The sequence below is a fragment of the Lampetra fluviatilis genome, chromosome 29 (assembly GCF_964198595.1).
Source record: "Lampetra fluviatilis chromosome 29, kcLamFluv1.1, whole genome shotgun sequence".
NCBI lineage: Eukaryota > Metazoa > Chordata > Hyperoartia > Petromyzontiformes > Petromyzontidae > Lampetra > Lampetra fluviatilis.
In genome coordinates, this window is record NC_136303.1 from 4,225,932 (window position 1) to 4,250,612 (window position 24,681).

The 24,681-nt window shown below is 48.3% G+C and overlaps 1 protein-coding gene across 1 annotated transcript; it reads right to left on the reverse strand.

Moving 5' to 3' along the window:
• Positions 1-1,065: 1,065 nt before the first annotated feature.
• LOC144942961 (uncharacterized) lies at positions 1,066-23,618 on the reverse strand. The gene is made up of 9 exons (XM_078870024.1): positions 23,327-23,618; positions 15,259-15,386; positions 14,036-14,180; positions 12,463-12,668; positions 11,369-11,511; positions 9,463-9,616; positions 7,251-7,356; positions 5,139-5,223; positions 1,066-3,766 (listed from the first exon to the last, which is right to left on the reverse strand). Exons 2-9 carry the CDS (start codon positions 15,350-15,352, stop codon positions 2,192-2,194), a joined length of 2,508 nt encoding a protein of 835 aa, XP_078726150.1. The 5' UTR covers positions 15,353-15,386; positions 23,327-23,618; the 3' UTR covers positions 1,066-2,191.
• Positions 23,619-24,681: the final 1,063 nt, after the last annotated feature.

Below are 24,681 nucleotides of genomic sequence, written 5' to 3' on the forward strand. Positions count from 1 at the left end.
GCTTCCGTCTTCAGGTGGAACCGTCACAGCACGACTGCTGTATCAAATATTTTTATTTTATTTTTATTCTACTTTTATTAATTTAAAATTTTTACCTACTTGACTTTACCGAAAAAACCCAAGAATAAGAGCTATATAGTTCAGTGGGCCTTACCTGGTAAATAAAAAAAAAGTTAAATAGACCATTTTCCCTTGTCGCTCAGGTGTGCTGTGTGCGGCTGGACCACGTGGTCCAAGTGTGAGTGGGTTTAGCGCCACCACGTGCGATGGCTGTGGACGGCGTTGTGCCCAACAACCGGCGACAAGATCTTGAATTTTATTGTTGTAAATATTGTGACTTTGGAGGAAATGTGTAAATACAATGACAAAATATCAAGTCTTGTTGCATCTCTTATTGTTGTTTTATCTGTACAGCTAATAGAAACATGTTCGTGGATTGTACACCATTCACTCTTGTATAGCACTGCAAATCAGTTATTTATTCATAGAATAGTATATTGCAAAATGTATATACAGGACTACATATACAACAGTCAAGCACCGATTACTGGAATGTTTAAAAGTAAAAAATATATTTGGACACAGACATGCAGTGCCGGATGCAATGATGTGTTTATAGACACAGAGAGCTGCTAAACAGTTATACTGGTAGGAACGTCCTGGTTACACCAGCCCACAAGGGATTATTGTGTCCGTCCGTCGTGCATCCAAAAATGGGAGGGGTGGGCTGGGTGGAGAGGGGAGGGTGGGGAGGGGCTGGGTAGGGAGAGTGGGGCTGGGTGGGGGGTGGGAGGGGTGGGGGTGGGGCTGGGTGGGGAGGGGCTGGTCACCCCGTGGTGCCCTTACAAAACTCAACGTTCAACCTAGTTACGCCGGCTTGTGCCCGCCCTCACAGTCGGGCATATTTGCGGAATACACCACGCCGCCGTTGACCCTGGCCATTGACTGAGCAACCCAACGTTCCTACCAGCTCCCTCCGCAGGAATGTGTTTTCAGTCTAAAACGCAAACCTTATCAATGGTGTGATGTGGTGTTAACAGAAGACACTCATACAGAACAACAATGTTATTCTCAATAAAATATATTAATGTCATTTTTGCAGTTTGGTACAGAACATGAGATGCAATGCGATGCGTAATATTTAGTTACAATATTCCCACGAGCAAATGTGTCCACATTCGTGCTGCCTGAGCATGCTTATTTAAAGTTTACATTACCTTCTGCAGTGCACTGCACTAGGAACCGAACAAACAACTTTAGTTGGTTTTCCGGCCACAGCTAACACCTGCAGCAGCAGCAAGTCAATATCTAAACCATTCCTGGGCAGGCCCCTGGTCACTAAATACTCGCACTGACGACCGTTGTGATTTACCACACAACCCCGTGACAGAATTGGCCAGGATTAGCCTTTATCCAGCACTGGATAAAGGGCTATGCAAATTAAATAATTTTAGGCAATGGGACATAGCCATGAACAGGAGCAATATACGCCACAGTTCATGTAAACTAAACTTTTTTCATTTTACCAGGTAAGACCCACTTAGCTCTTTTTCAGAAGTGACCTGGCCACAAATGATATTTCAACGAAGTGGCTTAAATTTCTGGGGGCCAAATATTGTCAACGCGTGATGCTGATTCTAAATACGGAGGGAAAAAACCCGGAGGATCCGGAGAAAAATCCACACGAAGAGAGAGAGACATGCAATCTCCAAATATACTGGTGTCAGGGTCGGGATCGAATCCACGACCTCTTGTATACCAGGCGAGGTAGCTAACATCTCGCCATGTAGCCAGGTGAGAACTCGAGCCACCAGCAGGGTCTTATTTGCACAAGTGACCTGGGCCAGTTGAATCGGCGACTGGCACCGCCCAGGGCTCGCGGGCAAGGTCTCGGTGGCCGCTCGCCCATCGTCTGTCGCAGAAGCTTCAACAATGAGCAGTCTGGCTGGGCTATTCCGTCTCGGGTATTAATTGTAGACACTCCTCTTCGCTGTAAATATTCGACGTAGAAAAAAAAAAGACGCCGAAACAAAAGACATCATTGTTTTTGGTCTCGTACATTTTCTTCATGTCGATGTTTTATATCGATGCCTTTATTTCGGCGTGCCATTATTCCCCGTTGCGATATTCCACAGGCAAGCTTCCTGAGCGCAACGGCTAAAAGGGCCGGAAAAAAACATCATCGCGTCAGTCACGGCAGCGTGACGTAGCCACACGTGGAAACAGCTCCTGCGCGAGCCAGAGGGAGCGCGCTCGAACAAGCGACGACGCCGCACAGAGCCTGCTGGGGGTGCCCTGGTACCCAGTCGCCCGTCGCCTGTTCCGTACACCTCAACGGAAGGCAGTGAGCGCCGGGATACTCCACCACCAGCACGCTCGCGTAGCTCTGCATCGCCACCGCGTCGGCGTACAACTGGACGGCGATCGCCGAGGGCGGCTGCGGCTGCGGTGACGCCGCGGTCGCCGCACTCGCCGCGGGGCAGGCGAGCCGAGTCAACGAGGCGGCAAATGAGCCGCCCAGAGGGAGCAGCGCGGAGCCGGCGCCGAACTCCGCCGACGCGGCGAGGCCCTTGGGGTCATCGGCGGCGGCGGCGAGCGCCGGGCGACCTCCGGCGAACTGCTCGACGCCGCCGACCACGCGTCCGGGCGCGACCTGCTCCGTTTCGTTGCCTTCGGCGAGCCGTGGCGCCGTCTCCATGCGGATGTACTGCGGGGCGTCGCCCGCGCGCACCACGATTGCCGAGGCGCCGTCAAACGCTGCCGCCTCCGAAACGTACCCGTTGTGCATTTCAACGCCGTGATTGAAGGCGCACGATTCAACCCGTCCGCTGCTGGCCACCTGTTCAAGCGGTTCCAACCTTTGCAGCTCGTGATAATTTGACGTTGCGGTTCTTATTTCAGCCGCAATGTGATCCCTGACGCTTTGGCAAAGCTCACCGCCAGAGTTTGTCATTTTGCATTCTGGGCCAGACAGGAAAGCTTCCCTGCAGTAATCAGCCAATGAAAGCCGCTCTTCAAATTCCACGCAGCCAGAGCGGCGATCAAGCTGTCCGTCGCTACTCAAGGGCATCAGGTTGTGAATCAAGGTCACGTATTTTAACCCGCCGTTTGCGCCGTTACCCTCCACGCCAGTTGCCATTTCAGACGACGCAGCCGCGCTTATCGAGACGACGAGGCCGGCAGCGCCCGCCTCGCCGAAGCCGATGATCGGCCGAACGTCTTCCCTCCAAAGCGCCGAGGGAGAGACGTAGTCGTCAGCGCCACTCGCGCCGCTCACGGAGTAGCCTCCTCCTCGTCGCGAGCCCCCTCCGTCCCGGAGCCTGTCGTAGGATTGCGCTCGGCCTACGTTGCGCGGCAGAAGCCCCTGCGGCGGAGCAGTCCCCCGCGCGGCCAGGGCGGCGGCCCTAGACGGCGCCGCCCGCGTGCCGTCGAGGAACGGGAGCTTGTCGTCGGCGCGGCCAAAGTACGGCGTCGCGTCGTCGTCGGTGTCGGTGTCGCCGCCGGCGTCGTTTGATTCGCGTGAGGCCGCTGGCAAGGGCCGGTGCCCTGGCGGCACGATGGTGAAGAGCGGCATTGTCTTTTTAGGGCGCGCGATGCTGCTGTATCGGACTTGCATATGTTGGAGTTGACTGAGGTGGTGAGACAGAGGTACCGGAAGGCCGAACAGCTTCTCCACACCGTTAACTTCCACCTCCGAGACCACTTCCACTTTACTTGGGGCCTGGTCTTCAACGATCCAGCCTTGAGGCTTCTTCTGTTGGAAGAGCTACGGGATGAAGAGAAAGTTGCAGGAATCACATTGGCGAACCGCTCTCACCGCCGCTCAAACGCCGTTAAATAAAAGCGATGGCCAAGCCCGGCTGAAGGTCGTGAGACGTCGCAACGACAGCGCCAACGTTCACGGCATCGACATGCAATCGGAGCAAAGTACAGGGTGGTCCAGATGTGTTGTGACCCCCGTTTAGTTCTCCAAAACTTCTTAATATTTTCACATACCAACAGATGTGAAAGCAGAAATCAATAAGCGAAGGGGGGAAACTAAATTTGGGGGGGGGGGGGGGGGGTCAATTAATTGTGGGTCACAAGACATGCGGACCACACTGGACATTCGTGAAGAAGGAGGATTAGGGGCAGAGGGGTCAGGGCAGGGCAACGCTGCAGAGAGAGAGAGAGAGACGGAACGCCGTGGCACACGCAGCAACTGATGGCGAACGCCTGTGAAGGCGGAAGAGGGTTGGTGGGTCGCACCGATGCTGCGAAACTGCCTCCTTCCCGTGGGCATCGAGGCATCGTTCGGGTGCTCCGATTTCCCCCCCCACGCACGAACACTCATTAATCGGCCGAAAATATAAAAAAATATATGTAGAGAACCGTAGAGCTTGGGCAATTGTTGGTAGCGCCGGCTCACCGCCTGGTTGCTGCCTTTCCCGCTTGTCGATGATTCATCGTGCCTCCAAGTCGCTCTCCCTCCCTCTCTCTCTTCGAGAGTGAGGGAATACCGTGTCAATTTCGATTTAAAGCTTTCGTGACTGCAGGGATTCATATTCTTGGTTCTTTCGGTAAAGTGACGTAGAAGGGAAAATATTTTATTTTTTCCCTTCTACGTGACTTTACCGAAAAAACCAAGAATAGGAATACCGTGTGGCAACGCGTTACAAGTTGACATCATTATTATCGTAAACTATTTAAAAACGTATTTTATTTTACCAGGTAAGGCCCACTGAGCTATACGGCTCTTTTTCAGACGCGACTTGGCTATCACGAATGATAGCTCAACGAAGTGGCTTATCATCATCGCGTGGAAAGTTATAGCAGACAAATCCTCTGCACGCACGTCGATTCTAAATGTGGAGGGAAAAACCGGAGGACCCGGAGAAAACTGAACGCAACCAATGGGAGAACAAGCAAACTCCAAATATACAGGCGTCAGCGTTGGGTACGGTACCACGACCTCCTGCATAGCAGGCAATGTAGTTAACAGCTCGCCACTGTGGCGCCTCTATTATAACAACGAGCCCTAGGGACAGCCAGTGCAGGTAGGCAGTGCCAAAGCGTCCCAGGGTATCCTCGAGAGAGAGAGAGAGGGGGGTGCCATTCGGCAAACGCGACAAATGACGGCACGAGTAAAGATGAGTTACCTGAAAACGGAGATCGTCGCCTTCCAAGATGTTCGTGATGAACGGTTCGAAGTTGGGGATATTCGGCCAAAACTCCTTCTTCAGCCTGTGGACGAACACAGATGGTTGAGATGGATGTGGAGGGAGAGACGGATCCCGATTCGTGTCGAGCAGTAAAACATCTGCGTTGGATAGTGTGTGCGGTATATACGCAGAACACACACACACACATGCGCCCGCATGCGTGCGCGTGTGTGTGTGGGGGGAGCGGTGGTGCTGCAGCAGATAGCACGATGCGCTACGAACCCGATGACCCGAGTTCGATTCACGCTCACAGCCACCACCAGTGATGATTATCTGAACCGGTCCTGTATAAATGTACGTTGAACTTCTTTCGCTCCGTAAGCAGGCAACCGTGCTAATGGGAGAGTGCCGACTCTGTGGCAGGCACTTTAGTATGTGGTGACCATCGCAAGGCCACGTGCCGAACGTGTGCAAGAACGGTGATGCCATCCTGAAATGCAAAGCATGCTGCGGGTTTCCGAATGAGTGTTTCCACTGAGTACACTTACTGCGTATAATAACTGTCATGTGCTTGCACTGGAATGATTTTGTTCGTAACATTGGTGAAACATAGCTAAGCAAGTGCTGCACGTGTAGTTTACGCAGTATAAACTTTACTCTGCAGTGCAAGGTGCAAATGCATACGTAGTCATTGTGTCACTGACGGATGAGGGCCATATGAGCCTTGGGAGGTTAATTGGACAATTTTTCACCGCGCTGCTCAATGTGGGGTTAACGACGGGGAGCGTAGCAAAAGGGCGGCTGATGGTTGATCAAGGGACTAATGAAGTCCAAACACATGGTATTAACTGGCTAACTGTTACCCATGTCACACCACGGGAAGGGGAGGTAGAGTCAGCAATATATTGTCAAGGAAAAAGAGAAAGGAACGAGAGAGAGAGAAGAAGAGGAGGAACGGGGGATGAGACGTAAAGGATGGGAAAGGAACAGAGACACGGGAGCAAAGGGAGGAGGAGGGAGAGGCTGCATCAGGGCATCGGTGCTTCTGTAGAGGTGTTACGGGAGGGCGAACAAACACACCAGGGGTGGTTATGCCGCACGCGGAAGGATGCTTACATCCACGTCCACATCGGTTAGCCCTGGGGGGCTGAAACGGCGCTGTGATCCCCCAAGGCCCCACCCCTCGGGGGGGGGGAGTTGCTATATAAGGCGGTGAGCCGGTGGGCTCGGGGTTCAGTGTTCAGCTTAAGCCAGTGAAGAAGGAAGACCGGCTAGATAGGCCCTGGGACTCCCCTGGATCGCCGTCCTTCTAAGGACCGACCAGGGCAAGCCAGTGGCGTGGCCCCGAGAGCCCAGAGCCGATGCTCTTGTAAGAGCCGGTCTAGTGACTAAGGGTGCCGTGATCCCAGCTTGGCCAGAGCTGGGTCAGCTAGCCTCCCCTAGCTCTCGAGTGGAGGACCTGGGAGTAGGTTAGCCGGGATAGAGATTGTGGGATCTCCCAGTTAGACGGGTGAAGGGGCCGATACCCCTTCGAGTGTTGTATACCTTGGCCTGTATGGAGTGAAATGGTTAATAAATAAGTGTGCCTCCGACTACGTCGTCCAAGTCTCATTGAACCTACTACACTTCTGCTGCTGCTGTACGGAACAGCGTCCATTTTGACAGTGGGCGGGGAGAGGGGTTCAGAGTGGGGGTGGCCACGTAGACGTCACGTGATATACGGGAGGCTTGAGCTGATTTAGCTATATGGGTGTGCTGTTCATAGCAAAGTTGATCAAGAGGGCATTTGCTGACTTTGTTGAAGAGTCATCATCAGCCACATTCAAATAGACATGAGCAAATGTTATGGGCTCATATTAAACAGTCTCAGTCAGACACAGCACCACTGCACTGTGGCGCACTTGCCAAGCCTACCTGTTTACGCAGTAGGCTAATTATTATTGAGGGCAATCGTACAGCTTCATGAAATAAAAATAAAACCTTTGGGGGAAAGAAATGCCTCGACACAATTTTCTATTTGAAAATTGGTACGAGGGTTTTTTTGCAAAAAAATCGTAAGTCTTGGCATCTGCGCCAGTAGTTTTGATAAAATCCACCGCTTCTTCTTACCTCTTGCGATAAACGAGACACATCACCGACAATACTCCGCAGACGATGAGGCAGGCGAAGATGGGAATCACCAAAGCGATCAGCGAGCCTTCTTTAGGAACCGTGACTGAGCACACACCACAAACAAATCAAAAGACGAAAAGAGCGAACGTTGGTTATCGCCAGTGCCGGATTATCCTCGTCGCAAAAGTTGGTACATATGCTACGAGGTCCCGCACTTTCAAGTGCCCCACGCTAAATGCTTTCAAGCTATCAATTCCAGTTCAGTGATTCTGCGCTTGCTCTATTACTATAGTACTATACTGCCTTCAACTTTTATGAATGACTGAGTGTTTAAGGTTATAGCGATTTGTCGTATTACCTGGCTGTAGAGCAAATGAAAAAATACAATTACTTTACTATGCAAGTAAAAAAATGTGTGTTTTAATATTTATATATATTTTTCTTCTTATTTAGGGCCCCTTTATAACATATGCTACAGGCCCCGCATTAGCTTCATCCGGCACTGGTTATCGCGCCATCAGTGTCGAGCGAGGCGCCGTGCTTCATAGGCGGGTGTCGTCTGCGGTTGTTTCATGGTCGGGGGGGGGGGCGGGTGGGCGTGGGAGGGAGGCGATGTTGTGAAATGGCTTTTACCCGAATGGGTGTAAATGTGTAATAAGGATAACAGTGAGCATACGAACAAAAATGCCATTCATAAATAATGCTTGGCACAAAGTGTGCAAAGGGGGACGGTGATGTCACCATTAAATGGTAATGCTAATCATAATATATATTACTGGTAGGAACCCACTGGTTCCACCAGCCCACAGGGGATTATTGTGTCCATCCGTATGTCGTGCAGGGAGGGGTTGGGTGGGGAGGGAGGGGCTGGGTGGGGAGGGGAGGGTGGGGAGGGGCTGGGTGGGGAGGGTGGGGAGGGGCTGGTTAGGGAGGGGGTGGAAGGCCTGGGTGGGGAGGGTAGGGAGAGGCTGGGTGGGGAGGGTGGGGAGGGACTGGGTGGGGTTGGAGGGGTGGGGCTGGGTGGGGAGGGGCTGGTCACCCCGTGGTGCCCTTATAAAACTCAATGTTTAACCTACTCACGCCGGCTTGTGCCCGCCCTCACAGTTGGGCATATTTGCGGAATACACCACGCCGCCGTTGACCCTGGCCATTGACCGAGCAACCCAACGTTCCTACCAGCTCCCTCCGCAGGAAGAATGTGTTTATACAGGAGGAATCCGATTAACTATAAAGCTCTTTTTCACAGATGTCCAGTAGGGGCAAGGGGTCAGAACGTGATAATGATAATATGAAAAAAACATGCATCCACATTAGCCGCTTACTATGCAGATTATTCATAAAAATGTGTTCGTGACGATGTCTATAATAACTTGCCGAAATTCTCAATGACCCTTAAGGCAAGGTGGCACTGCAATTTACATACCAAAATATCACACTAAGCCATGTTTACTCCTCCACAGCTATGATAACACAGTAATCTTAAACGATAATGACACATTTTCCAGTCCATTATCAATCCACTGCTGTATGAGGGTCTCATCATGGTGGCACTGTGCCCCCTCTTCAACACGATGGTTAGTGCGGATTCATGACGCTTTGTTTTGAATAGAACGCTTTCCGATACGCAGGGATATCTCAGGACACTTTGACATCGCATCGTCTCATCGTCACGCATTTGAAATGGAATATTTCAGTGAAAGCGGGGGAGTGTATATTCCACGTTAAATGTAGCCAACCATGCTAATTGGAGGTGTGGTTTGTATGCATGAATGTTGAATTTCTTTCTCACCGTACATAGCCAACCGCGCTAATCGGAGGCGTGTGGAGTGGGGGAAAGGACAACAAACTAAACACAAAAAAGCATTTCTAAAGAAATGGGTTTTTAATATAGATCATTAACAAGTATAACCCGTAAAAACTAAGTTTTTCACTATAAATCCTTTATATGCGGGGCGGCTAGAGTCCTCTCGTCCTCTGGCTTGAGATGGCTGCCACCTATGGGTCAGATGATTGCATTGCACTATTAAGCAATTGGTAATTAAATATAATATTTTTGTCCTAAAAAAGTGTAATTGTCACGCACAACGAGTCTGTGTGGAAAATGTCAGCTCGATTGGATCACGGGAAGTGGGTTAAAAAACGACCGAAAGATTTGCACGGTCGTAAGCAAGCAAGCGAACTTAATATAAAATATTTAAAAAGAGATCACCTTGATACGGGACCACTGCGCTCCATGGGCCCCAATGCCCAGTGTACAACGTTGTGTTCCTTATTCCTGCTCGGACTCGCAAGTTAAAGTCGCCGCCGCTCCCGAGATGATTCTTATTAAACATCAGGTAGTCCATGTCGGTCTCACGCATCGTCTGCATTCAACAGTCACGGACGCGGCAATAACGTTTGAATGAATAGATGGTAGGCATGACCCGCATTTCTACCGCGCCCGTAACGCAACACAACTCCCCGCACAATCCTGAGCCCCGCTCTCGACAACCCCGTGAAAGATCCCGGACGCAAAAACGGCCACAATTAATCTCGCCTAGGGGACCCCCCCCCCTCTCCTAGGAGGATGAGGACCATAGGGGCATGACTTCAAGTTCAAGTTCATTTATTAGGTATAGCCCTGTGAGCCATTCGGCTCTTGATTCGGGTGCAACCGCAACAAACAAAAAACAAAAACATGAACATAAAAACATCTTAAAGTGAATATGTGACTAAGTGCAAACAGAAAATCCAATAAAAGACAGCGAAATATTGCAGGAAAAAAACACCGTACACCAACGCTAGGGGATCCCTGGGGGGGGGGGTATGCCGTAGGGGTGGAACTCGCCGAATGGCAGCTTATCCCTGCACAAGGGATATGCAGCGCCGACCCTGGCAAGTGGACATTATCCTGCCTGTACGAGGAGGGTGTGGGGGGGGGGGGCGGGGGGCGATGTTCCTCGTCAGTTGTTCCCATCGCGTACGCGGGCGACTTGGAATCGATGTCGCTAACAATCCCAAAAAATCCGAAACAAACTGTCAGACTGCACGGATTTCAATTCGTCTCCGGGTTCGTCGTGCCGCGTGGCCCACGGCAACGGAAGACGGCGCGTGCCGAGACACCGCGGATGAAAACAAAATCGGGCCAAAGGGTTTAATATCACAAGGCGCAGCCCTGCAAGTGCTCGTTCGCAGCACTGCTGGGTGGAAGGGTTGTCCCACTGCAGGGAGCTCTAAGACAAACAAACTAAAAAATTCCGTTCTCTCGAGGGGTGTTTGGCCTACTCTTCTACGTTGGCCGGACATTATTACGCGAGGTGCGAGTGCCCACGCTTTACACCCAACCAGAAGCAACCCACCGATCGATTGTAGAGTAACCGACGGTAAATTTCGATTTAAAGCTTTCGTGACTGCAGGGATTCATCTTCTTGGTTCTTTTGGTAAAGTCACATAGAAGGGAAGTAATAAAATAATAAAATAAAACATAATAAAATAATTCTCACGACGTTTCGGCCACAACGCAAGCAGCCGTCCTCAGGTGAAGACCAGGTCTGTCAGAAAGACAGACCTGGTCTTCACCTGAGAAACGTCGTGAGAATAATTTTATTATGTTTTATTTTTATTATTTTATTATTTCCCTTCTACGTGACTTTACCGAAAGAACCAAGAAGATAACCGACGGTAATTAAGCAGGTGTTTATCGTGCCATAACCATTGAGAGTACTGGTAGTAAAATTTCACTGTTCATAGTTGTTCCATCTTATATACCGGGTATTAGTCTATTTTACCGAGTTAATTGCATCCTCAGCGTTTAGCAGTGGGCTATTTTGCTTTGGACGCCATCATCGATCTTGGCAGTGATCGTGGTGCCTCTTTGCTCTCAGCGTCCCTGCAATGCTCCCATTCCTCTCCCCATTCGCCCGCCGCCCCCCCCACCCTCCCCCTCTCTGACTTATTTAACTGCCCTAACCCTGGTTTATCTCCCACTTCAGTAAAAATGTCCTTGCTGTGATGATGAATGCTTGTGTTGCAATCGAAACGTCGTTGTTTTTTAATTTCTATTTTTTTTTCTATTTTTTTATTTTTCGCCTACGTGACTTTACCGAAAGAACCAAAGAGTACTGGTGGTTGTTTACCTTCCACTTTCCGTCTGGAGCCTTTTGGTAGCTGACCTCATAATTATGAACGACGTGAAACCCATGTTTTTCATTCCATGACACTCTGTACATCATGTTGTCGGTCTCTTCCACTCGTAATCCAGTCGGTGAGCTCGGAATGACTGCAATGAAATTGAATATTCCCGCATTAAAATCTCGACATGCACACGCAGCCTGTCACACGTAACATCGTTCGCCAAACATTTGACAAACTTTATTAAGCTTTTCAAATAAGGCTGAAAACATGTTCGAACAATCTCTGTGCGTCCAGACATTACAGGTGGGGAGAGAGGGACTGTGACTCGTGTTAAGATAATCAAATATGCAAACAACTTTAGCAGTAGTACTAATCGCATATCTGCATTTCCCATAAATATGCTAAATTCCTCTTGATATGCAAATTATTTTGTCTAGGCTCTCTTCTCCCTCCAACCCAGCTTAAATAGATGCTCCAAACCTGGGGTGTTTCATTCAGACGCTGTCTTTCCGACAGACCTGTTCTTCACCTGAGGACGGCTGCTTGCGTTGTGGCCGAAACGTCGTGAGAATTATTTTATTATGTTTTATTTATTTTATTTTATTATTTCCATTCTACATGACTTTACCGAAAGAACCAAGAAGACGAATCCCTGCAGTCACGAAAGCTTTAAATCGAAATTTCACTTTTGCATAGAGTTGTGTTGCTATTGGGGAATTAGCCCAGACAACACACGCCAAACGCATAAGAATTGTAAAGTTCAGGCAGATACGATGACTGATCATCCGGTCATCCTCGCAGCAGTAGCGGCTTTTAGGCTGCCATCGAACAAAGCCGGTTACCGCATCGCGCGTTTTCGGGTGCGCTTGTGCGGCCGTCTGGAACGCTCTTCCCTCACGTATTAGGAAGCCACTGGAGCTCTGCACTTTTAAATCTCGATTTAAAACTCATTTCTTTAAAACTGTTTTTTCGCGATTAGTTCTTCTTCCCCCTGCGCACCTCCGATTAGCACGGTGGGCTACGTACGGCGCGAAAGAAGTTCAACATACGTACACAGATGCGTATATCAGCTATAAAATGAGTGCAGGGTACCCACTGTATCTGTACAGATTGAAGGGGTGGTCACTGACACCGTCCAGCTGCTTCTCGCTCACTCCATGGCTCCAAGGCGCCACGCTCACGAATTCTATTGAGCTAGAACTTCCGAAATAGTTGTTGATTTGGCAGTGGTCCCAGCAGCCCTTACTGCCACCGGCCACAGGCGACGCATCATCTTCGCACTTGCACGACAGGATCGCTTTCCTTAAAGGACGGAAGGGGTGAGCGGAATAAACGAGAACGTGCGAGCATGCTTCCTCATTAACGTCGTATTCACGTATGACTGTAAAACTGCGATATTCCAGTATGGAAATGACACTCCAATTCAATGTACAGTAGACTCTCGATTATCCGTTATGATGGCGGGGAGGAATGGCCACGGATAATTCAAAATCGCGGATAATAAAAAAAAGCCATTTTACGTGGAGCTCTATGCCAAAAACCACTAATATAGGTAGACATGATGTTCACGTTGAGAAATTTGGGTTTGTTAATGAACAAATACTGACGGTCGACCGATCGATGCGCGCACTCAGTGATGACACTTTCCTGAGCCCGCGCAGAAGACTCGATCCACTAAGTGGGTGACAGCAGAGCCACGCCAATCAACATCAATCAAACACCGCCCACCGTTGTAGAGATATGCAACTACTGTACTGTAGATGCAATCACGTGGATTTCGGATTTACCAGAGCACATTTGTTCTGTTTAAGCACGCGACTTGCAATCAACATTTCCAAGAATAACAATGTATAGCTGTTTTTAGATTATGAATTTGAGCTGAAATGAAAATCCACGAGTTATTAATTTATGTCAAAATGTCAGGTGTGCGGTTTTGTCCGCGAATCGGATAAACCGCATGTGGATAATCTGTAAATATATTTATATAAATATATATTTATATATATAAATATATTTACAGTACGCATCTATTGGTTATGTATCGATCTCAGGCGTGCTTCTTTATCGAGATAACTCCTCCTAGTCTGTTCTACCGATTTCAATGGATGAGGAGTCAATTGAAAGCTTATGATGTGCAAGGTTTTGGGGATAAGGTCGAAGTCAGCATTTCAACGTAGTCAAAGAGAGGTCAGCAGATTTCCAATTTCACGTTGATTTCCACGTAACAGATTTGAACGCCAGTGGGAGCAAAATGCTGAAACGATCACCACAACTTCTTGGTTCTTTCGGTAAAGTCACGTAGAAGGGAAATAATAAAATAATAAAAATAAAACATAATAAAATTATTCTCACGACGTTTCGGCCACAACGCAAGCAGCCGTCCTCAGGTGAAGACCAGGTCTGTCATTCAGACGCTGTCTCCCCGACAGACCTGGTCTTCACCTGAGGACGGCTGCTTGCGTTGTGGCCGAAACGTCGTGAGAATTGTTTTATTATGTTTTATTTTTATTATTTTATTACTTCCCTTCTACGCGACTTTACCGAAAGAACCAAGAAGATGAATCCCTGCAGTCACGAAAGCTTTAAATCGAAAGATCACCACAACTTCAAATGGTGCAATTCATGAATGCAGGGGGCACACATTATAATTAAATTCACTTCCTTTTTACCTTCGATGGTCTAAAAAGGAGACTCTGTAGGTGACGTTCAATGCTTTGGCGTCACGGCCCGGTGTCCATGTGCACCGGGCATCCCAGGTCAAGTTGACATTTTCAGACGAACACGACACGCGCGTTGCGTGCACGCCATCGTGGCCTGCAGGTCACACAACGACAACGGCGCACGAGACAGATTCCCCCCCGTTTATCTCGCTCCCCGCGTAGCCGTCAACGGGCTGGTTTGAGGCTCGTTCTGTTTATGAGCAGCACAACACCAGGGTGGTGGCGTGGCCGAAAAACCACGCCGCCAGCTGCACCGTCTCCCCCAGTGCTTATGTTTTATACACACCGCACCAGATACTACATCAACCAAGGGAAGGAAAGACCCAGCACCGATTTTGATATCATTCGTTCACCCGTGTTAGCCATGGCCGTGAATCTAACTCAGGTGTGTGGCTTCGTAGCGCTGTGCGCTAACCACTGCGCCACCGTTCCGCCAGAAGAGCACACGCGCACGCATGCCTCATGACTGGGAGATCGAAGTGCAAAATGTTACGTTAAAACTGTAGCAGGAATCGGAATATGCAGTTGAACATTTGCACGTAATATATTTCTTGGAGGAGGGAGGTGGGGGTGGTGGTGCTAAGCAGACTGCACCATGGAGCCAAGGTGACCTGAGTTGGATTCCTGGGCAGAGACAACATCAGTAGCGAATGATATGTGAACCGATCCTGGGCATCGCCCCTCAACCAAACAACCATCATTACCAACTGGGTGTGGGAAGAGGCCTGCAAACGACAGTAGATTGACACAGGCCTAGTAAAATATACATAAATTGTATTATGACAAAAGTGAGAAAATTGTAATCGCCACCTTTTGTTGACGTATTTATTGCTGTTACGATTGAAAACGAATATTATTTGGGTCTTTCGGGAAAGTTCACAGCGTCTGAATGAACCTGTCTTTCCGACAGACCTGTTTTTCACCTGAGGACGGCTGCTTGCGTTGTGGCCGAAACGTCGTGAGAATTATTTTATGATGTTTTATTTTTATTATTTTATTATTTCCCTTCTACGTGACTTTACCGAAAGAACCAAGAAGATGAATCCCTGCAGTCACGAAAGCTTTAAATAGAACACAGACCGTGAGGTGGACATATAGAGTGGTGTCGTTCAGAGCCAAAGCGACCAATTTGAATGTCCTCCGAGTAAAGGTGGTCAAGCCGGTAGACCTACCCGTTGCCGACGTGGACAGGGCATGCAGGGTCACCTGGGACTCCAGACCCACGACGAGGAGGAAGAGGAGGAGGAGGTCACCTGCTCCCCTCATTACGGCCACCCAGCAAAGGCACTTTCTCAAGAAGCTGTGAATAAAGGAACGGCAAGCGGGGGGGAGGGGCGGATTACTGAGTCAACGTACATTATGCATGTGCATTATGCGAGCCCTTTGAACTTGATCATTGGTTTTTTTACCCTTCTATCTGGCAACAAAACTGACACCTTTTTTACAAGGAGTCATGTTTACATAGACCACAATACCTGCAGTCATAATGCAAACAAAAAACATAACTCTGATGATGTGCACTGTCCTTGAAGTTGATTGGTCCACACCCAAGTCAGCTTTAAAGCTGAAGTTGATTGGTCCACGCCCGATCATATGTTTACTGGCAAATGAGGTTCCAATGGTGTAAACCCTTTGAGCTTGTCCTTCCTGTCTATTGTGTTGTTTAAAATAGCCCGACCAACGGTAATCCCTAATGAAGTATAGTGGCCTGTATAAGCATGCATTTAAACAATGTATTATTTGATGATTCGCCTCCACGCAGCACTAAATCGGTAGCTATCCGAAAGGTTCAAATAATTGTTATTTCCTTAAATTTGGATAGATTATCTAATTAGTCTTGGCCAGTAGTAGCTAGTTTTGCACAGAACTTCAACATTATCAAATCAGTCACGTGAAGTTACGTCACATGTTGCTCTTACGCATATTAAAATATTCCCTGATGTGTGTGGCCTCTCATACCCATGCCAAAGAAAGCTGAGAAGATTAGGAGTAGATTGCAAATGTATATACAGCTTGACTCATTTCCATGAGACCATTCATGTGCGTAATATATCAACCCACACTGCATGCTCATTTCTCTGATCACAATCTCTATTAAAAAGCATTTCATTGACAAATCTACGAATTGATTCGTCAAACGCTGCCCTTGCTCGTGTCAGCACCATTGCTGACGCGTGTTTTGCCGAGGTTGTGAAACCGATTAAAGGCGAAAATGGTAAAAAAATAAGAGTATGATTTCCTGCAGTCACGAAAGCTTCAAATAAAAAATAAAAAATAAATGTGTGATGACATCACGAAAAAGGGTAAAGTAGAAAAAAACACATTTAGTCAAGCAACTATGCAATGTCACGGACCACGATGGCAAATGTGTTCGGGAGCTGAATGTCAATGTTGAGGCCTGCTAGCCACGAGAGCGCTTGGGGAGAGATGTCTTGTGCAGTTATTCATTCGATTCCTCCGTTGAAGGGGCCCATGGCCACATCGGTCCACTATATGGTCCATTCGTTTGGGTTGCACGGCCACAATCGGACTACTGGGGCGGCCTGTGTCTTTGATTTTTTCATTCACGGAGAGATGCGCGGTAGCCTTCCCGTGGTCCGACAGTTAAGTGAGTTCGTCTTACACTGAACACATTACTGATTTGTATCGTCATCTAGGCGAAATTGAACATCGTTAATTGGAATAACGCAGGAGGGGTTTATGGGCTTTTTAACGGCTGAAACGCCATCCTGTAGTACTCTGAAACATCCTATAGGTTAAATTTCGATATAAAGCTTTCGTGACTGCCGGTATTCATCTTCTTGGTTCTTTCGGTAAAGTGAGAATTATTTTATTATGTTTAATTTTTATTATTTTATTATTTCCCTTCTACGTGACTTTACCGAAAGAACCAAGAAGATGAATCCTATAGGTTCTGTAGTAATTAAAGCCGCAGCATCACTGTGCTTGTTATACTACTACTACAACTACACCAGTCGTGTGCCGAAATTAAAATGGCTTGTTTGTTACAGTTCGTCCGAACGCTGACGTAGCTTTACAATGAGTGGAACGAAGTGTGCCGGTTAAACAGTGAAGGGGCCGGCCATAAATTACGTCACGCGATTTTGGACGATTTTTGACCCCCCCCCCCCCTCGTGACACGGCGTCACAAAAAGTCAGACCCCCCCCTCAAATATGACGTCACAAAGCTCTGCCCCCCCCCCCCCCCCCAAAATAAAAGATGCTCAAAGTCGCTTTAAACTATTGTCATTGTAGTGCGTATTTAATGTGGCGCTGCACTCTGATGTTGTAGGAGAAAACATTTATTAAAAAGTCTATTTAATTCAGTAGAACGTGTTGTCTACATTTATTTAAAGTCGCGCATTTTGACGTGACGTCACATTTCTCACTCCCCCACCCCCCTCGTCACACATCGTCACAAATGTCTGACTCCCCCTCCCCCCCCTAGGCGCGTGACGTCATTTATGGACGGCCCCGAAGGGAAGGAAATGAACATGCAAAGAGGAGCCCCTCTCAAAGATTTAAACAGCCCCGTGCCCTCCTCCCCCGTATCAAACATAATCTGGTCCTGGTCATGCCACGCATCAGATGCAGCTCATCGTCCAGGGCTCGACAACCTGCGGCTCCGGAGAGGCGCACGCGGTGGCTCCTTAAAGGACCGCTTCGTGACGCTACTTATCGAAGACCACGACCCTCTCGTTACCACGTTGCATTGCGGCTCTTGCAGTGCCGGATTTTCCTCGTAGCAAAAGTAGCTACATCACATGTAGTAGCTACTACTACTACATATGTAGTAGCTACTACATAGCTACTACTACTACATATACTGCATAGCTACGGGCCCCGCACTTTCAAGGGCCCCGCGCTAAATGCTTTCAAGATATCAATTCCGGTTAAGATATTCTGCACTTGCTTTATTAATATAGTACTATACCGCCTTCAACTTTTATGAACGTCAGCCGTTGTGTTTTTTTACTCTTATCTTAAAGTTAATTTAGTGTAAAGATACTAAGAGTATGAATCATTGCAATCACGAAAGCTTCAAATCTAGAATTAGTGTAAAGATAATTGATTAAATATGGCAGGGAATGGGGTCACTATGGAATGTCTTGGTGAAAACGAAATGTACAAACTGCATTGTTAAAGATTAATCAATGGAGGATTATACACTAAACAGACGCGGTTTATTCCATGACCTATTTTGTTTATTAATTCAGACTGTGTGTTGTTGTTGTTGTCTTGCTGTATATCTGTTGCTGCTGCTGCTGCTGTTTGTGGACAAGTAGAGTTGTGCGTGTGATGCGGTTCTCAAATTATTTTGGTCAAAGACTAAAAGAGATGACAAATGTATCTTCTTATTCTTTGAGAGGTTGTCAACCCATGCTCTCTACGGCTAGACTCCAGTATTTTCAGTCCGTACCTTTTACCTGCAAATGATGAAACGTACCTACAGAATGCATCCCCGTCAACCCCTTGTCAGTGCCCTACCTTATTATAGACCAATTCAGAGCTTATTGGTCACCCCGTGACCCTTATAAACCTCAACATTGGAGTCTATGAGAGACTTTAACATTGGAGTCTATGGGAGAATACAAAATTGGAGTCTACGGGAGACTTTAAGATTGGAGTCTATGGGAGAATAAAAAATTGGAGTCTACGGGAGACTTTAAGATTGGAGTCTATGGGAGATTTTAACATTGGAATCTGAGAGACTTGAACATTGGAGTCTATGAGATAATTTAACGTTGAAGTCTATGGGAGACTTTAACACACCTGTAAACCCCTTGTCAGTGCAATAACTTATACAGACCCAATTCAGGCCTTATTGATGACCCCGTGTCCCTTATGAATCTCAACGTTCGCGCTACGAAGTCCCATCACAAGGGAAAAACACAAAACAAATTGACAAACAAACACAAAACTACGTGCTCGTATTAAAACGGCTGTACGCCGTGTGGACCTGCAAACTCAATTTCCCTGCACAAGAACACGGCTCCACCCGCATTTGGTGCTGTTGACAGCTAAGAAACGTGCAGTCGGGGACACCTACGGGGTTATCTGCCCGTAGTCCGAGTGTGGCCGTGCAACCCAAACTAATGGACCATATCGTGGACCGATGTGGCCATGGGCCCCTTCAACGGAGGAATAGTTCAAGTTCATGTATTAGGTATAGCCCTGTGAGCCATTCGGCTCTTGAATCGGGTGCAACCGCAACAAACAAAAAACAAAAACATGAACAAAAAACATCTTAAAGTGAATATGTGACTGAGTGAAAACAGAAAATCCAAGAAAAGACAGTAAAATGTTGCAGAAAAAGCACCGTACACAAAAATGTGCAAAAATCCCAGTGGGATGCAAGTCAAACAACAACAACCACAAGACAACTTACATTAAGGCCATCAGTCTAACTCTGTACTACAACAAACAAACATGGCCAAACCAAAAAAACGTATCGAAAATCACCAAAATAAAGCCATAAAAGCAATGAAACAGTGATCATAGGAACTGTGACCGAATTTTCACAATAAACGACGGAAACAACATGTACTACCAAACTCTGCAGCCATAGCTGGCTGCATGAGTCACTCCACAACAGCAGGAGCATCAGTCGGAGTGTCAACATTTTTCAATGCACCTTTAAGATCAGCACACTAAATCAAAACACAGATCATACTTTGCAGCGATCATCTGGAGCGAAACATTTTATTTTAGGCCACTAAATTGCAGTGGCAGCTAGGGAGGTGTACAACTCCTCTAGAGCAGTTTTGAGTGAAGATCTCATAAGTAGTGACTCAAGTTGCAGAATAACTATACACGAGACATCTCTCCCCAAGCGCTCTTGTGGCTAGCAGCCCTCAACATTGGCATTCAGCTCCCGAACACATTTGCCATCATTCGTACGAATAGAATGCGATGATAAAGCCCCTGACATTGCATAGTTTGCTCGACTAAATGTGGTTCTTCCCACGACCTTGTTTAACCTGTACCCGTATACAACAGGGCCGGGCTCAGGGAGGGGTCCTAAGATGAACTTGTTGTTTCAGAAAATCGCTCTCAACACATATACAGCAACCGAAACTATCTTTGGCCAGCAAGGGATTTTTTTTTCACTCCGGCGTGAAGGAATTAACAATCGCGTTGAGTTGAAATGACGAAATAAGACGTTCTATAGACGATTATTTAGAAAAAAAAAAGTTAATATATCGACATGGAGGATGAGCTTTAAAAAAAAGAATTTACCCGGTAATCGGAAAAACGTTGAGTGTGAATGAGTAAGTGTGTGGTGCGTGAGTCATTGACTGTAGCACTGTGCGAGTTTTAGAAGCTTAGCAACTCAACTGTGACACGTTGCAAACATGTTTTGCTTGTCCCTGCTGTGCGCTACGAACCCGGACACTCGAGTTCGATTCCCGCTCACGGACACCAAACACCTGGTCCTGGGCTTCCCCTAGGTCGACTCGGCCTCAAAACGAGCACCCGGTGCCGTGTTTAAACGTCGCCACCGGGGAGACAGATTGCTTCTGCCCTTCATAACTGCCCACAACAGTTTGTTAAGGCTATAGGGGGGATATTTGTATGAGCCCAATACTACATGAGTAATACTACGGCGGACGTGTTTGTATGATTTGTGGTGTTGGGTGGCCTGAGGGGGGGGGCTGTGGCTTGAATAGGGCTTTACTGGAACACGCAATGAAAGGCTGGGAAATTCCCCTTAATGACAGCAGCACAGCAGGAACTCACTGGTTTCTCGGAAACATCTCGCGTGTCTCTCTCTCTTCCCCAGTGCGATGCCTGTCTGCTGCCTCTAACGCGGCCAGCACCACACGAGGCAGAGGTCGCAACCGGGTACCCGATACCCGTACCCTACCCGATACTCGGCTACCCGAATACGGGTACCCGTTTGCGACTCTGGTGCGGCCGGGTACGGGTAGGCCGTGAGTCACTGGTGAGTCACCGTTTGTCACTCATTTCCCAACGTCTTGTCTCTTCTCACAATTCAAGATCCTAGAATCAACCCACCCGCGCCTGCAACATGGCTTCATCCCAGAGGTCGCAATCGGGTCATCCTACCCGTACCCTACCCGATACCCGGCCGGGTATCGGGTAGGGTACGGGTACCCGTTTTCGACCCTGGTGCGGCCGGGTGTATCTGTGTAAGGGTTATTAGAGTGTGTATCTGTGTGTATGAGTATTAGAGTGTACTAACTGTGTAAGAGTTGTTAGAGCGTGTGTCTGTGTGTATGAGTATTAGAGTGTACTAACTGTGTAAGAGTTGTTAGAGCGTGTGTCTGTGTGTATGAGTATTAGAGTGTATTGTGTAAGACTTGTTAGAGCGTGTGTCTGTGTGTATGAGTATTAGAGTGTACTAACTGTGTAAGAGTTGTTAGAGCGTGTGTCTGTGTGTATGAGTATTAGAGTGTATTGTGTAAGACTTGTTAGAGCGTGTGTCTGTGTGTATGAGTATTAGAGTGTACTAACTGTGTAAGAGTTGTTAGGGCGCGTGTATGAGCATTAGAGTGTACTAACTGTGTAAGAGTTGTTAGAGCGTGTGTCTGTGTGTATGAGTATTAGAGTGTACTAACCGTGTAAGAGTTGTTAGAGCGTGTGTCTGTGTGTATGAGTATTAGAGTGTACTAACCGTGTAAGAGTTGTTAGAGCGTGTGTCTGTGTGTATGAGTATTAGAGTGTACTAACTGTGTAAGAGTTGTTAGAGCGTGTGTCTTGAGTGTACGGCGTAATTGCCGCTGTGGTTCCTGTTGTTCTCGTGGCTTGAACGTGAATCGCCTCCGTGACAATCCCTCCGAGGGAGAGCTGTGGAGTTACTGATGGTCATCGGTTCGATTTCCACAGCCACCGAAATGGTGGGATCCACACAACAAAACCAACACCTCGGCTGTCTCCTCCGTTCAAAATAGAAACTCGAGGTGCCGGTTCTGTTCGTCAGGAGTCACGGCTAACGTCAGCGGCGAAGTGATGTACCGGTATCAGAACACTTATTGACATTGGAGGAATCCGATGAGCTATGAAGCTCTTTTCTCACAAACAGTTACAAACAAACAATGTAAAAAAACACGATAGGAGTGCGAAGTGAGCCGGTGCCCGATCCATCTCTTCACCATCCCTCTGTGTGACCAACGTGGTGAAGTATGGCTCAAACAAACCCCACCCATCAAAGGCATGTAGTGTACAGGGTGGTACAGATGTCGTGTGACCCCCCCTTCCCCCCACATTTAATTCTCAAAAACGGTATTTATTTATTTAAAGCAGAAATTAATATGTAAAAAGGAAAAAGTTAGGGATCAATAATGATTAATTGGGGGGGGGGTCATAAGACATGTGGACCACTCTGTACAGTCAGTAACAGGCATTTATCCCAACAGGTACAGCAAAATCGAAACTCGAAGCAAGCGTCGATACGACACTGCCTAGAATAAATGTTAGCCGACGTTTTGGGTAATGGGCCTTCACAGCGCAAAGAGCGGTCAGCGGTAGATTGAATTAAAGAACCGTGAATCACAATTGCGTGATTGTAAGAGCGTAATAATTCTAAAAGAGATTTTTTTTTGCTGATGGAAAAAACTTTTACAACGTAAATGTAAATAATGTACAACTACAGCAAAAACTCCCATCGCCAACTGGTGTGGTTTTCACTTTATAGTTCCACTTAGCTTGCGTTACTCGTAACCACCGCTTCTCAATACTGTACAACAATCTATAGATGTGGATCGTAGTCTACAGATATTGTATAGTGTTTGCAATCACACGTCTCTGTGAGATCATTTAACTCTACACACCGATATGAGCTAAAACAACTCCGCATAGCTGTATGAGATAATTTCGCTCGACGCGCAGCTCGTAATATACTTTCAATTAACAACACATCCGTGTGAGACAATTTAACTCAACACATCTGTGCAGAATAACTTAACTCATCCGCGTGGATATAATGTCAATCGACACGATCCGTCTTCAACATATATGATGGCGCACAATTCACAAAAACGAAACACACCAAAATCAAATTCGCACAACCGCCGTGCCGCTTGGCCGCTCTCGTCCCTGAAATTCCACCCGAAACGGTTACCGGTTTCCCGACTCGTGTGAACCGGTTGTTGTAACGGACTGCGGGGCAACACGGGCGCGTGTTTTGAGTGCGACTTCGTGTCCGTTTTTGTTTTTGTGTTGTTCGTGCCGACGATGACCACGTGCGTGCGTGTCGTGCCCTTTAATTCCACTCACCCTCTCGAGCTCCGGCAGATGCTCGTGGAACCACGAGCGGCGGACGGAGGGCGCGCATGGGTCCGGGTTGTCGTTGTCGGGCTTGGTGGTGGAGTTCGTGCGGGAACCGACGGAGAAACGAGCAGCAACGACACAAAAACGACCAAACAATCGGCGTTGGGGGGTTTTCGCTCTCTCTCTTTACTTTTGGAGTCGCGCTGAGCCGAGCGGGTTACGGGGACGACCTTCTGCGAAGTGACGCGGACGGAAATCCCCGCCCTGTTTGCGCGCCTCCGGCCAGACGCGCATTGGGCCACGGTGAGAGATGTTTAAGGTTGTGTGGGTGAGTGGAGGGTGAGTGGGTGGGTGAGTGAGTGTGCGTGAGTGTGGGTAAGTGTGCGTGGGTGAGTGAGTGAGTGTGGGTGAGTGAGTGTGCGTGAGTGTGGGTGAATGAGTGTGGGTGAGTGAGTGTGGGTGAGTGAGTGTGCGAGGGTGAGTGGGTGGGTGAGTGAGTGTGGGTGAGTGTGGGTAAGTGTGCGTGGGTGAGTGAGTGAGTGAGTGTGGGTGAGTGAGTGTGCGTGAGTGTGGGTGAATGAGTGTGGGTGAGTGAGTGTGGGTGAGTGAGTGTGCGTGGGTGAGTGAGTGTGGGTGAGTGGAGGGTGAGTGGGTGGGTGAGTGAGTGTGGGTGAGTGTGGGTAAGTTTGCGTGGGTGAGTGTGCGTGGGTGAGTGAGTGTGGGTGAGTGAGTGTGGGTGAGTGAGTGTGCGTGGGTGAGTGTGGGTGGGTGAGTGGAGGGTGAGTGGGTGGGTGGGTGGGTGAGTGAGTGTGGGTGAGTGAGTGAGTGTGGGTGGGTGAGTGTGGGTGAGTGAGTGTGCGTGAGTGAGTGTGGGTGAGTGAGTGTGCGTGGGTGAGTGTGCGTGAGTGAGTGTGCGTGAGTGAGTGTGCGTGAGTGAGTGAGTGTGGGTGAGTGAGTGAGTGTGGGTGAGTGTGCGTGGGTGTGGGTGAGTGAGTGTGGGTGAGTGAGTGTGGGTGAGTGAGTGTGCGAGGGTGAGTGGGTGGGTGAGTGAGTGTGGGTGAGTGTGGGTAAGTGTGCGTGGGTGAGTGAGTGAGTGTGGGTGAGTGAGTGTGCGTGAGTGTGGGTGAATGAGTGTGGGTGAGTGAGTGTGGGTGAGTGAGTGTGCGTGGGTGAGTGAGTGTGGGTGAGTGGAGGGTGAGTGGGTGGGTGAGTGAGTGTGGGTGAGTGTGGGTAAGTTTGCGTGGGTGAGTGTGCGTGGGTGAGTGAGTGTGGGTGAGTGAGTGTGGGTGAGTGAGTGTGCGTGGGTGAGTGTAGGTGGGTGAGTGGAGGGTGAGTGGGTGGGTGGGTGAGTGAGTGTGGGT

Bases quoted from the DNA above. Each gene is read 5' to 3' on its own strand.
- LOC144942961 (XM_078870024.1), bottom strand. From the start codon at position 15,352: ATGAGGGGAGCAGGTGACCTCCTCCTCCTCTTCCTCCTCGTCGTGGGT. The intron at 14,181-15,258 runs GTAGGTCTACCG...TGTGACCTGCAG, and splicing joins CCTGTCCACGTCGGCAACGG to GCCACGATGGCGTGCACGCA. The intron at 3,767-5,138 runs GTAACTCATCTT...TTCATCCCGTAG, and splicing joins GCGACGATCTCCGTTTTCAG to CTCTTCCAACAGAAGAAGCC.